Source organism: Manacus vitellinus, unplaced genomic scaffold (assembly GCF_001715985.3).
Source record: "Manacus vitellinus isolate BGI_N305 unplaced genomic scaffold, ASM171598v3 scaffold_5_pilon, whole genome shotgun sequence".
NCBI classification, from domain to species: Eukaryota; Metazoa; Chordata; class Aves; order Passeriformes; family Pipridae; genus Manacus; species Manacus vitellinus.
Window position 1 is genome coordinate 31148162 of NW_021940682.1, and position 15628 is coordinate 31163789.

Sequence of the window (15628 nt, forward strand, 5' to 3'; positions counted from 1 at the left end):
CCAAGAAACTTGACCTTCACTAGCACGAACATATCACCTTTCTCCATCATGCATACAATCATGTCAGAAGAGCACAACAATGGTAGTCTAAGAGAAAGCATCTACACCACAGTTAAGGCAGAAAGGGAAAAAATGCACCAGGATCAGTCTGTATGAAAGCCATCTATTATTTCAGAGAAAATAAAATCAGATTCAAGACAGCACACTTCTCTTACACAGACTAATTTGCTACTACTACTCTTTTTGTGTATCAGAACATACCCACACCATTCAATGCATTCATATGCCATACTAATTCTACCTTTCAGGAAAAGGAAGGCCAAGGATATTCTGCTTTGTCATAGACATCACCTTTACTGTTTCTCCAAGCATGACAACTGAAGTAAAAAAAAGTCAGAGCACAAAACATTTTGAAGTTTCAGGTACTACCATTTTGTGTTTCTTTGTGATAGTAGTTCATACATTTTTTCCTGAAAAGTGTCCTCCCAAAACTTAAGTAGGCTTCAAAACACTTTACAGGAGAAAGAGTAAGTCAGGAATAAGTTCAATTCTGCCTAGAATCCCCAAAGTTACAGCTACATCTGGCAAGTTTCACATCTTCCATTTAATCACTCCAAATCAGAAGCAATTCTAGTTAATGCCAATTAATTTGTTCACTCAAGCCCTGCAAAACAGGGGGGGAAATGATGTTCACAAATAGTTTATAACGCTGTCTTGGGACACAAACATATTAAAACAGCTAAAGAATTTCCCATGCATCTGGTTTACTGGCTACCAGACAGATGAGGGCTAAAGTTGCTTTGACTTTCAAGGGGTATTCTGAGAGGGCAAAGTAACTGCAGAGGCAAGGTATATGCATGCATCAACTGTTTTAGCTGGGAGTCAAACACCTCAACGTTAAACAGCAGTCCAAAGACACATTCTCTTCCCAATAAGGGGATACTCTAAATACTGCTGTTTGCCAGAAATGGATTAAAAAATTGCTGTACCTATGGATGTACCCAAAACAAAGCTGTTTTCAGGTAGGGGGACTAGAATGAGCAATTCAACAGTACACATGAAAAGCTTGCATCTTTCACTGACTTATTCACTTCACAATCACTGACAAGACTGATGTACATATTTCTGCACCTGCAATTGTAAAAGCAGATAAAATATTTAATATGTAATTTACAATGTATTTTACCAGCTTGGCATACAGGATGAACAGAATATATCAAAGTAGTCGAGTTATAGGCTTGTGGAGGCCCTGCAAAAATATTACTTCATATATTTGGTAATTAAAAAAAAAAAAAATCAATTTGCATTTTAGAAGTGATACAATTCCATCTACCACAAAATACAAAGAGCTGCAAAAACGTATACCATTCCAACAACAATGTATATAAGTTATTAAATAATGATCTGATTTAAAAGAATATAAATGAAGCCTTTAAGTAGGTCTTTTCTACATGCATATTATTCCTCATTAAAGAAAAATATGTAAAAAGGCCATTGGTAATTGCTTTGTTAACCACTGTAGAAAATGCCAATTCTCTGGTCACAGACGCCACTAGTTTAGCACTTAAGGTCTCTGCAGTGTTACATGTGATTATTTTTAAATACTGTTAATTCTATTACTCCATTGGTAAAGAATGCGTGACTTGGAATATGGCAGTCTTCATATCAAGAGGGCAGTGATGCACAGTTTTATAATTATCCAGAAGAACAGCACCCTCCAGTGCTCTGTACTTGTGGCTCATCATCAATGATCTGTACACCTCGCCTTGCCATTCCTGACTGACTGGAACCATTGCCTCTTGCTCTTTCATCCACTTGAGCAGTTTCTATCATTCCTGTAAAGAAAGAAATGTATTAGATGACATTCCACTGCATTTTTACACAAGACTTTGAGATCTTAATCTGTCTGTGTTACATGCACAAAGTTCAGCAAGACTGGTTCTCCTATTTGCTATGCAGAACTAAGTACTCAGGTATCACATGGCATAGCTGTAAGAACATATTAAAATCTTTCTAAAGCATCAAACGTCCAGCAGCTCCTGTTAACTAAGGGAGACCTTATGATGTTCAGATGGAGTTAGCAACTTCAAAATCTAGGTTTACTCACCCATATCAAGAACATTCTGGTAAAAATCCAACCAACCAGCCAAAAGCTCCCACTAATAAAAAAAAAAAAAAAACAACACAAGAACCCCCACCCTCCAAAACAAAAAAACAAACCCCAAGCAACTCTTCAGACACGCAGGATAAGTTTTCCTTAAGTTCTTCTATCATAGAAACACAATTAATAGGCCAACCGCCCTTTGTTACATTTTTATCCCACATACCATCTTTACCATTTGCCTAGACTGCTGTGTAAAATTTGCACCATTACAGCTTTGAGTTAATGATTTGTAATTGGCAGCATCTGAGAAGGTCTTTGAAAGAGGCTGAAACAGAGGGCTAGAAGCAGGCAGTCACATGAAGTTCGATCTGGGTTACTATTTACGCATGGTAAACGTAACAGCAGTTGGTGCTCCAACAAGTGACAGCATGAATTTGCAATATTGTAAGCATCCACACATCAAGCTTCCAGAGCTATTACAGTATACAAGTGGCTTGAAGTAGATTCAAATGAAGTCAGTTCTTCGTAGTAGTTTACATCAAAACTTTTCTGGCCTTACAAGCATTTTTTTATATGGCCTTAAAAGCTTTTCTGAATTTATTTTATGAACGAGCTCTGTACCAACAAACTAGATAATACCTACTTTTACAAAGGTCAAGAAACAGTTCTTCAATTCCTTTGTTCTGTTTAGCTGAAGTATGATAATGTTTTGCTCCAACAGATTCAGCATACCTGTAGAAATGCAGATACGGAGCTTCATTGTAGTAAAAAGACTCAATCTTCCTAATCCACTTTACATGAAGCAGTAAGATGATCACAAGAGGTTTTATTCTGACTTCAGAGTTAATCTACACATGCTGATTTTATATAAAAAAAGGAGTTGTGTTTAAAACTGCCATGATTGATGCAACACACTAGATGAAATTAGGAAAGCTGCTTAACTAGAAATGCATTTAAACCACAAATGTTGACTGTAATCACATACAACTCTCAAGTTACAGTTTGGTCAATAAGGGGACTGGGACTCGGACAATAACAGAACACTTAACAAGTGGCAGGCATAAACCAGCAGTGCCTAGTTGGGCAGCATAACAAGTTTATTACTCTAGCATAACTCTGCAATGACTGTTTCCATTAATAATTGGTGTGACTTACATTTCTGCTTCTTGCACTGAAACATGTCTCTCTTTTTCCAAGTCTATTTTGTTACCTGTTGGAAACAAGTTAATAATTCAAGTCTTTGTACTCCAAAATTACCCCAAAATAAACCAGACATATAACCATTGTACCCCACATTTTTCTCACAAGCTGCCCCAGTAAAGACCAGCTCTTTTCTAAGTCTCAGTCTGGAGCAAAACGATATGATTTGAGAATCTCCTTTCACACAAGCATTTACAGACAATGAAGTGCTACTTCTGTAGAGAGATCAGGATAGCTAAATACCTCCATATAAGCCACTTAATTCAACCTTTTGCTTTTCTTCTTTGATTTACTGGCAGCTTCCCTGTGCTGCAGACATAATTTGTATAGGATATCCTTATATCTAACCTCATGAAAGTGTTTTAATAATTAGATCAGATTTAAATCTAAACCCAGTATTTCTGTTGCATTCCTTTACATTGAAATATCCAAGCTTTAAGACTATCTCCACCCCACAAGCACTTGATTATGAAAACAGACAAGCACCTAGTCTGTGGCACTGAGAACAGTAAATACCACGAGTCTGAGTATTTGAAAGAAGGATAATACACATTTGAGGTATGTTTCTCTTTATTAAACTACAGTCTGCAGGTGTCTGTACCATGCACTTCCAACAGCATCATTAAACAGCTTATTGTTTTGAATTGAACACTTATTTTCCTCCATGTGATCTACTGAAACTTCTAGCTCCAATTCAATTTCAAATATCAAATTAAGCTTTACCTCTTCACACGTACAAGCTGTCAAAGCAGTGTTTGGAAGATGCTGTTAATCAAAAGAGATGTTTCCAGTTAAGTCATTAGAATCACATGTTGAAAGACTTACCTACTATACACAAACAGATTTCATTTCCCAACATTTTTCTTAATTCCTTAACCCAGTTTTTTACCTGCAAAAAGAAGAGAGGCAAGTTTATTTTCACTGGATATACTACTAGCTTAGGTTATGCAGAACTATCCCACTTCCTTCATTAACCGTTTACTCTAAACTCGAACCAAACATGTTTAGAGCAACATGGATGCAAAAATATAGCTCCATGTCTCTTGTTCAGCAGCTTTTAGTTCACAGGTGAAATTAAGAGCAAGTGACTTGGGTAAAATGGTTCAATTATTCCAGAAATATAACTCACCACACTCGTGTTAGCCCCACTCCAAAGAACAAGTTCACTGCATGGGCCACTTTAGGTCAGGCATGAGATCTTTTATCAACAGGCACTTACTGACAGTGCTGGAGGTCTCAGGTGAGGCCAGTCAGCTGACTAGGGGGCAGCACCCAAGAGGGATTTAAACGGCTGCTGGGAGTGCCAGTGACCCAGAACACAGCGAACAGGAGCAGGCAAACAGGAACGTGGCATGGCAGCTAGCGAGGAAGTTCACGCAGGCAGGGCAAGCAGGAGGGGTCCAGCCGCCTCCCAGATCTCTTGGAGGAGCTTTTTTTTTTTCTTTTCCAATCATAACTCAGCTTAAACCAGTAATGGTTTCCAAAAAAGCAAAAGCTGTTGCTGCTGCTGTTAAGACAAAGGGTGTGTCCACACAGATGGAACCCCTTAAGAGGGACACCAAGACAGACACAGCTGTTCAGGCCTCTGGCTGCACAGAGTGTTTGAGCCTGGTGTTAGTACCAGAGAACAGTGTGAGTGGGGTCTGTGTGCGATGTGAGCAGGTGAATGACTAAGAAGTATTAGGGAAAGTGAAAGGGAAACTAACTGGTGGAGTCACACCCTTTTGCCCCCAAAAGAAATCCAGCAGGAGATGGTGAAGCCCTGCCTCTCCTGCCATCAGGCAGTTGGAGCAAACCAGATAGATGGAGGGGAATGGAAACGGGTCCCTCATCGGACAGATAAAAGAACCCCCTCCCAACCCCCACCATCCCCCCAGGGTGCCCTTAGGGAACAGATAAGAGGCCCTGGACTCAGAGAATCAGGCAGAGGACAGACAAGAGGAAGATCTGCCTGGAAGGTCTCCTGTTTGCACCCCATCTACCAGACGGGTTACAACTACAGCTACAAAGAAAAAAAGAAGGGTAGTTGTAGTTGGTGACTCCCTTCTGAGGGGAACTGAGGGCCCTATGTGTTGACTGGACCCATCCCACAGGGAGCTCCTGCTGCCTTCCTGGGGCCCAGGTGAGGGATATTAGTAGGAGACTCCCTCAGCTAATTCGGCCCTCAGATTATTATCCACTTTTGGTAGTCCAGGCTGGCAGTGATGACATCAATGGAAGAAGTACCAGGGCAATTAAAAAGGACTTCAAGGCACGGGGTCAAATAGATGATGAGACAGGAGCACAGGTGGTGTTCGCCTCAGTTCCTGCAGTAGCAGGGATGAATGAAGAGAGTAGAAAACCCATCTTATCAATAGGTGGCTAAGGGATTGGTGCCACTAGCAGAACTTTGGGGTTTTTGACCATGGGGCAAATTCCATCATACCTAGTCTCTTCAAACCAGATAGGCTTCATCTATCTAGCAAGGACAAAAGGACTCTAGCCCATAAGCTGGCAGGGCTGATAAGGAGGGCTTTAAACTAGGTTTGAAGGGGGAAGGGGTAGAAATTGGGCTCTCCAGAAAGGAGCCCAAGGGTGGACAGCCCAAGTTAAGAGTCAAATCAGCAGCCCAGCTGAAGTGCATGTACACCAATGCACACAGCAGGGGTAACAAACAAGAGGAGCTGGAAGCCATCGTGCAGCAGGAAAGCTGTGATGTAGTTGCTGTCACAGAAACGTTGTGAGATGAGTCGCATGACTGGAGTGCTACCATGGGGGGCTACAGGCTCTTCAGAAGGGACAGGCAGGGTAGGAGAGGTGGAGGGGTAGCTCTATATGTTAGACAGTCTCTTGACTCTGTAGAAGTTGAAATCAGTAACAATAAGGCTGAGTGCCTGTGGATCAGAATCGGGGGAAGGCCAACAAGGCTGATATCCTGGTGGGAGTCTGTTTCAGACCACCCAATCAGGATGATTGGGCTAGCAGTGCCCAGGTGGCCAAGAAGGCCAGTGGCATCCTGGCCTGTATCGGGAACAGTGTGGTCAACAAGTCCAAGGAAGTGATTCTTCCCCTGTACTCAGTGCTGGTGAGGCCACACCTCGAGTACTGTGTCCAGTTCTGGGCCCCTCAGTTCAGGAAGGATATTGAGGTGCTGGAGCAGGTCCAGAGAAGAGCAACAAGGCTGGTGAAGGGACTCGAGCACAAGTCCTATGAGGAGAGGCTGAGGGAGCTGGGGCTGTTCAGCCTGGAGAAGAGGAGGCTCAGGGGAGACCTCGTCACTCTCTACAACTCCCTGAAAGGAGGCTGTAGCCAGGTGGGGGTTGGTCTCTTCTCCCAGGCAACTATCAGCAAGACAAGAGGGCATGGTCTTAAGTTGTGCCAGGGGAGGTTTAGGTTAGATATTAGAAAGAATTTCTTTACAGAGAGGGTAATCAGACATTGAAATGGGCTGCCCAGGGAAGTAGTAGATTCTCCATCCCTGGAGATTTTTAAGATGAGACTGGATGTGGCACTTAGTGCTGTGGTCTAGTAACCATCAAGGGTTGGACTTGATGATCTTGGAGGTCCCTTCCAACCCAGCTGATTCTATGATCACAAATGATACTTTAAAAGTAGAGGCACCTGAACTGAGGTTAGATTATAACAGATGTTTGTTTCCTGAGAGAATGGATGGGACGAGAGTGTCGAGTCAGCTGATGGTAAGGTATCTATCATCAATTCTGTTGTCATTCTTTGAAATTGTATGATCACTGCACTGACTTAGGAAGTGCTATTTTAAGGGAATTTAATCATGAAGAGAGGCAATCTCTTCAAGAACCTAGAAATAGTTAGGCTACATGATACAGTAGTAGCTATGCAATAACTTTTGCAAATCAGCCTTCCCTATTTTTTTCCTGCAAATTTAAGTGTTTTGGTATCACAGAGTTTTTACTAAGTAGGGCTCAGCATGAAAAGGCACAAGTTGAAGTAAACTCACAAGTCACAATTCTGCCAGTCGGGGCAAGTGTTTAACTTCCAGCACAACTGCTTTACTTGCCTTACACCAGGCTATTTAAAATAGTTACAACCGTTGTGGAACTGCACCCTTACACTATTTCTATCACTGCTAACCCAAGCCTTGCTGATAAAACCACAATTTCTTACTTCTCTACACAGAAGTCCCATGAGTTTTGCCACAATCTAATCAGAGACAAACTTTAAAAAAAGAGTGTCGCTAGTTTTCAGCTGGAACATCCTACAGAGTGATAGCACAGCTTTGACACAGGACTGTGAAAAACTCACGGCTCAAACTGATCAACTAATAATGCTATTAAATAATTAGCTATCAAATTTCAGGTTTTGATGAGGATTTGAAGTACAAATATCTATTATCCCAGAGAACATAATGTTGTTGTATTGCAATTTCAGTGTTCTCAGATCTGTAAGAAGTCATGTCACTTAATATCTTTTAGTAATTTGGTTTATACAGTAGAGATCAGTATGGTATACTATAAAAACAGCACTGGTTCGTGTTTACAGCCTGCCACAGGTAACTCACATATCTAATTCTCTGGTATTCTTTGAATAACCCTGCTAGAACATCAGTAGACTGAAAAAGTCAGCCTTCAAAAGAATACTTCCATTCTATGGTCTAAATTTGCAAATGTAATATATATTGCTGAAAACAGAGGATTTCCATTTACACACATCACAGATTACCCTTTAATCAGTTTACATCTCACACAGATGTAAAAAGCTGTCCAGTACCTTTTGAAAAGAGTCTTCATCTGTTATATCATATACTAGAATAGCGCCATTGGAATCCCTGTAGTAGATAGGCCCCAATGCATGAAATCTTTCTTGACCAGCTGTATCCTGTATTTAAAATACACTTGTTAGCATTTAAGACAAAGCAAACAATACTTCAAGGAACTCATAATAATTACAAATTTTACTTTATTAAGAAGTGCCTAACATTTGAGATATAGTAAGCCTAAGTATTTTTTTTCAGAAAAATATTCTAATTAGCTATGGGAGAAAAAATAGGGGAGTAAACATACCCATATTGCAAGGTTTACTCTTTTTCCACCAATATTTAGCTTCTTTGTAAGAAAAGATGCCTGGAAAGCAAAACAGATTAGAGTTAAGTTTTACATACCAAATGTTCCATTTGACTTCAGATGTTTTTATTAATAAAAACATCTGAATCAATAAAAGACAAATTTCCAGATCAAAATACTCTGTAAGCCAGAAGGCTGAGTCAATACTAAGCCAGTTAGTCATTTTACTATAGTTTGCCAACAGTCTGTTCTAAATAAATTTGGCTTAAGCCAGTCATTTACTACATCTTTTTGCTGTTGTTTGGAATGATTTAGAGAGGATGAGTTGTGTGGGAAGAGTCTGAATTCACAACACTGATAAGTCTAAGCTGAAATCAAAGCATTTCACAGGAGTATGTGAAATTTGGGTAGGAACCAGCCTAACTGGATTTTTAATTTGCAGTAATTGGGCAAAGCACTTCACTGTTAGTGAGCTACTAGAACAAAAAAATAGTATGAATTAATCACTAAACATCGTGGAACACTAGTATTCCCCAAGTTTCCTTGTCTATATCTTTTCCCTTTTTTTTCCCCCCTCTAAAGTGAGCCCACAACTCACCCTCCTCTGCTTTTTGGTTCTGTGCTTTTGTTTGAGGTGAAAAGCCTCAGAATAAGCATACAAGCTACTTCAGAATCCCACTACATTAACTTCTAGAAATGTTTTACAGGTCCAGAGCATATTGCAAGGTTAGTCTAATTTCAGTAGCCTGAGTAGATCTGGTTGTCTCGCATGATCCACATTTTCAAATACCATCTTTGTTACCCAGTCCATAATTCAATGGCTAAAAAGGGATATAATTTAATACCAGTTTAATGGACCAGAACAGGGTCTGAAGGCATTGATGCATTAGGAACCCACTCCCCCCATTCTGAAGACTAACTAATTGTCTGTTAACATCAGACAATTCAGTTGCCAAGGGTTAACTTTTGTTTTCTGCCTTAAATTATATTCAGTTTTCCTTTCAGTTTCACATCAACCTGCATCTGGGTTCAAACAAGTACAGTGGTATTTTACAATACACTCATCATAGATTATTTTAGGCTGGATTGTAGCAGTTTAAGAGGAGTTCTCTGTATGAACACTGACCAGCCATAGAACCAGAGTCACATATGTGGAAAGTGCCATGGGCCAGATGAGGTGCTTGGACCAGCTTGCTGCTTAGCTACACAAGCAACCAGTATGTACACAGAAGACCACAACAGTTCAATTTACAGCAACCTAAACTGCCGTCCAAGTGCCTGTTTGGAGTGCTGCCTGTATTACAGTCAAAGTCATCCAGCACTCAACCGCTAGAGCAGCTCCTCCTCTTCAGATACTTTCCTAATATCAACTCTGGCATCTGTACGACCTAAGGTGAGATGATTAAAAAAAAAGCCCCTTTTCATATTTAAGTTGTACCTTCCGCCAAAGCTTTCCATGAAGTCTGATGAACAGAATAGACAGAGAGAGAACATACCAGAAGAAAAACACTCAGATATTTCCCAAGAGCAGATAGCAAAGAACTCATCACTACAACCATTGTGTTCAACATAACAAAACAATTAACCCCTTCAGTATACAGTAAGAGGACATAAGAGTCTGGAAAAAGTTCCAGGCAGCACGTTAAGTGGATTTGATCCTCTAGCCAACCTGTAAACAAACAGCTTAACAGCAGAATAGCAAATCTTAAACATCAGAAAAGATTTAATTCTTTAATCAAAACCTCTATAGAAAGTAGTTGATAGCTTTCAGCTAGCTGTCCTTGAGGATTATCTGATCAGTACCAAGTCCTCATATCATAATTTGTTCTAAGTTTAAAAGCCAAAGGCTTAGAGGTGACTTCAGAAGTTTTAATTCAGCAACAACTGGGCCATATGGAGAGAAGATATGTTTAGGCACAACGAATCAAGCTTACCTGCCAATATTTTATTGATCTGCTGTACTACAGTACTCAATATTCTATTGCAAATCTCAGAGGAAAAGGTCTTCTGAGCACTGTTTACTTTTGTCACAACACCAACAATCCAAATCTGCTTAGATGATATGAATTTCACACACAGGGTTTAGAACCACATTTTGGCACCAGTATGCATGAACTTATATCATTGTAGTTACACTGACCCAATTAATAGCACGAGTATATTTCCTATCTGACAGAGCAAATATCAGAGTAGGTTCATCTGCATACTTTTGCTTCACTATCACCAATCCTTCAGGTACTACAGCTTTTGATAGGAATACTGTCTTTTACCACTAAGAGTAGAATATTCCATCTTCTATATACCCCAGTACTAGAAGACCCCTACATTCAAGTAAGGCTTTTTAGTGTCTCCTGCAAAAATATCCATAACCACAGGAGACTGTGTCAAGGTATTTACTATTGGGCTATTGTACTTCCTCTCTGTATTAAAACTTGATGAATTTGTACTGATTAAGTTTTAGTCTATCTAAAGTCTTAAGTCTATAGTCAAAAAAGGATCCTATAGCAGATACCCTGATCACAAGCATGTTTGTCTGATAACAACAGTGGAAGCCAGTATTTGAAGCAGTCATCATTAGTAATGAGCAGAAAGCTTTGAACATGCTGCAAGAAACCATCAGTTCTACATTACAGATTAAATGCTTAATTCTTCTTTATTGTGTCCATATACTGGAAGAATACAGTTAGCAGGATCTGCTCTTAATAGGTATGGGTAAGTTTGATGCATTTACTATCAGTAAAATGCATTTTACATCCACAGTGGCAAACATAGTGAAGACAAATCAAGTAATAACCTCCTTTTAACAAACACATATCCACCCCCTTCACTCATTCTGAGGTGAGGAAAAACAAAACAAAAAAAACAACAAAAAAACCCAACCCATGTGAACAGCAGGACTATGCAGCTTTTAGAAATCTGGGGAACCCAACCTGTAAGGAAGAGTCTCAGCTTCTATTTTGAGATAATTTAGGGAAAAAGTCAGTTGCCAAGATTCCAAATTTTGCCAAGTTTCAAAGTCAAAGCCTTTGAAATCAGAACAGTCTACGCAGTGTTGGGTAATTACACATGAAAAAGGATTCAACATTTTCTCTAATCTCCCAAAAAATTACCAAATTGAGTACTGCAGTTTTAATTTTAAGTTGTGGCTTGATTTACAATCAGTAACTCCTTTCTGTATTGATTTAATTACTATGAAAATTAATTTTTGCTACGACTTTCAAAAACTCATGGATATACAAAACCACCACTAATTCAAAGATAAGTAATTGCAAACAACTCTTTGAAGGAAGCTACTAACTTTGGTATTTTGACTCTAGTGTCTTATGGCTGGTCTGAAGAATACTTAGGCACTTAGAAGAATAAGGATAATGCAATTATAAGAGTTAAAATTCCAATTTTTCTATGTGTCTGTAGGAAATCTTTTCTTTCTTTTAATTCTTACTTCTAAGAGCTCAGTTTCACATGTCCACCAGGCCCTGTTAGGAGCTGACAAAGGGGTTTGAGTAGAACACAAGAAAGACCCAGCTGGAAGAGATTCTCCTGAAGTTGATGAATAAAAGCAGGTCTATGTCACCTGCCCCTGACTGTTTCATGTTCAACAGCAGCAGGCCAGGCATACAAACACTGCATACAGCACTGAACTTCCTTGCATTGTCTTCTGCCAGTCCCCAAGTATCCTGAAAGCCAACACAGCTTTTCCAGTTTATGCAAGTCCAGCAAAGCCATTGGGATCTCTATAGTATGATTATATCAGCAGTTCTCTTGGGTTGGATATTTTGAAAGTCCTCCACACATTTGAGAGATCAGTACTCAGAAGTTGTATTTATATTGAGTAACTAACTAATATGAAGTATCTACCTGATTTTAAAAAAAAAGTTTGACAGTAAGATTATTATTGGAGTAATTCTAGCACAGTTCCCCTGGTATCAACTCATAGCTTAGAATTATTATATCAATATGAGAGCACTGACCTCAATATTTCAAACAATGGGAACCAATTCTAACTGTCCCACAAGATCTGATAACCACGTTATGGATTGTATTCATTGCTTGCAAAAACCCCTACCTCTCCTGCATCAGCTTTTCCACATTGTTCCACCTAGATGTTTTCTTACATGAATCAGTACCTACCTTAATTTCCATCTGCAGGCCATCAATATCTTAAGTACATGACCTGACACAACTACAGCAACACGTCAAAGGAAGTTCCAGTTCACTCCAGCTAGCATTTAGAGAAGGGGTGTGTGGAGACAAGAGAAACTGCTCCCTTTTAGTTTAAGTCTTCTGTTGCACAAAAGAAACTTTCCTGTTTAGGTGTACACAGAATAACTTCACAGTAGAGTAACATCCTAAGTGAAGTTTCCAGAAGGCTTCAGTCTCACCACCCTTTTTGTTGCAAGCATATTGGAATAAAGCACTATGCAATACTTTCCTTTTTTAAGTCAGAGAAAACTGTGGATGGAGAGCCTCTTGTCTCAATATCTAGTCATCTCTTCATATGATTCATCACTGTCACTCCTTTGCTGGACCAGGAGCAAAGCATTTATCTAATTTTGGCTTTATTGGAACAAAACGAATTTGTTGCAATACTTTGAACTCTTTCCATGAAACAAAGCAAACTTATCAGATTAAGCCTTTAATCTTAAAAGGAAACAAACCAAGGATGCTTTCCAAATGTGATACTTCATTGCTTAATCAGATAACCTAGTTTCTCTTATTTTTAAGGAATATTTTAATTTAATAGTGGAAGAACATACTTCAACTTTGTTCTAGAACTGTACGATGTAGGAAAATAGGAATAAAACAGATAATACTTCACAAGTGCACATGATGCATGGTAAGGTTCAACAGCAACTGACATTATATTTTATGATCAATAAGATGTATCAGTGGCTAAGGAGGCTCAGAACAGAAAAGCAAATTACTTGAGAAACACTATGCAATCAGTCAGAAGACACAGGTAGCAACCAGAAACCTAGTAACAGTGGAGAAACAAAATCTCAGTATGAATGTGAGCACATGCTTCCACTCCTTTACACACACCCTCCAGACAGTCAAAACCAGAAGCTCTTGAGCCACACTATCTACAGATATTTTCCTATCAGCATTCTGGAGCTATTTAAAGTTGCATTTTATGACATTTGTGACCCAAGTCTGTATTTCAAGCTATTTTTGCTTATCATTTAAGGGTTTCCACTACAGATTTAAGGAACAAAAACCCAAACAACAAACATCACAACAACCTACTCAGCCCTATTCATTTTACATGGGATATGAGAATTCAGCTACACATCATTTTGTTGCACTTTAAATGATTGTTTGCTCAGTGCTGCACTTCAACTGCACCTCTGACACCTACAAGCTATTAGTCACATCTGTAGCATTCCAAATATCTTCTGTGGCATCAGAGCTACAGTCAACTTGCCATAAATACCACACCATGCCTAGTAAACCTACCAACAGATTAACCCAAAAGCTAAGTATAAGCACAGGGTAACAGAGTTTAAAACATATTCTTTTTAGCTCTTCAGAGCAGAACTGGAACAACATTATCTGTTTAGGAAACGTTCACTGTGCATCTATAATGCTTCTTTGGTTTTAAGGAAAGTTTCACTATTAAATACTTCTGAGATACCCAATTAAATAATTTTCCCCTAAATGCACGAGAACAGCACATAACTACCCTAATGCTCTTTTTTTTGGCATCACCCACTATTTCTTCTGTACTTTAAGAACCTCAAAAGTAGTTCAAAACCCACTAGTGGCCCACCAAGTGGCAGGGTTTGTTTCCTTATTTAAAAAAGATATTAAGAGCAGTATGTATTAAACCCCACACTTCCATATACATGCTCACAACTGCTAAGAAAGATGCTGTGCAACTGGTGTAACCACAAATAAAAAGGTTAAGCAAGCTGACACATCCCAAAAGACTTAACATACCACCCCTACGCTAAGTTCAAAACATCTTCTGACACCATGCACAATATAAGCAGTTTATTCTGTACCATGCCATCCATCACTAATAGGTCATGAAGAAAACATTGTTTTCAAGCAGACACCCTGCCACATTTCATAAGTGGAACAGCACTCTGTAGTTCTTTACAAATTAGCAGACAGTACTGCTGATAATCTGACCATAATTGAGGGAGCTATTGTGACAAGCAAGTAAGCCTTAAGAATCTTTCCTGTTATTAAATCATAAGCCTTAATCTTATCAATCATTTTGTGAAAGCTTTTCTCTTTAAACAGTAGCATTTAGGCAGTTCCAGTGTTGGGATTTGAGAACATGGGGAAGACTATGATTAACAGACATGCAGCACACATGAAACACTTAGTCATCAGTCCACTAACAGCGATTACAATAACAAAATTACTTTCGCATCATACCTCCCAGGACTCACATGAAGACATTCATATAGATAACTGGAAAAAACGGAGCAGTTAGCATGCAGAGTAGAAACGAGGCCTTGAAGTATTGAAAGCTTAGATATGAGGCGTGAAAAGAACTAGAAAACTGGCTTCCAGAGAACACGGCCTGGGACAGCCACCATTAGAGAGAGGAGATGGTTACTCCGGCTTCTGCTAAGCTGTAAACAAGGCACGGGCCGGCAGCCCTGGGAGGTGCGCGAGGTGAGGGGAGGACAACAAGGGGACCCCCTCACCGGCACTGCCGCTCGCCCCGGCCCGGCCACCCCGGCAGGCGCTCCCCGCCCGCCCCGGCCCGCACCTGCAGGGTGGTGATGTGCTTGTCGTTGAACTTGTTCTCGCAGTAGCGCAGCACCAGCGAGGTTTTCCCCACGCAGCCCTCCCCGAGCAGCACCACCTTGAAGGAGAAGCTGCGGCCCCCGGCCGCCGCACCGGCCCCCGTCGCCATCGCGCCCCGCCGCCGAGCCGCGCCTCACATCAACGGGCCGCCGCCGCCCGCCGGACGGGAGGCCCCGGGGGAGCAGGAGGAGGACTGGCGGACGCAAAGGCAGCGCCGAAGCCGCGGACGAGGAACACAACCAAAGCTGCCCCGCGGCGCAGCCCCGCTGCCCCTAATGGCGGCTCCTTCCTCCTACGTCACGCGCTGCTCGGTCACGCGCAGCCCCCGCCGCCAATGGGAGGGGGGGACGCCGCGGCGGCGGCGGGAGGGGGCGGGGCGGGGCCCGATGGAGGGGGCGGAGCCTGGGGCGGGGCTTGGGGCGGTCCTCCTCCTCCTCGGAGCTGGAAAGGCGGGCGGGCTTTGCACGCGCGGGTGGATTTGTTTTTAAGTGTCAAATTAAGGCTTTCTTATGCAACGAACGTACCTGCCAAGCGTTTCCCC

General features: G+C 40.8%; 1 protein-coding gene across 1 annotated transcript; it reads right to left on the minus strand.

Moving 5' to 3' along the window:
- Window positions 1–328: 328 nt before the first annotated feature.
- RAB21 (RAB21, member RAS oncogene family) lies at window positions 329–15317 on the minus strand. Its single transcript, XM_018080625.2, has 7 exons — window positions 15050–15317; window positions 8323–8382; window positions 8030–8137; window positions 4130–4193; window positions 3260–3314; window positions 2748–2836; window positions 329–1835 (listed from the first exon to the last, which is right to left on the minus strand). Exons 1-7 carry the CDS (start codon window positions 15194–15196, stop codon window positions 1696–1698), a joined length of 663 nt encoding a protein of 220 aa, XP_017936114.1. The 5' UTR covers window positions 15197–15317; the 3' UTR covers window positions 329–1695.
- Between the last annotated feature and the right edge of the window lie 311 nt (window positions 15318–15628).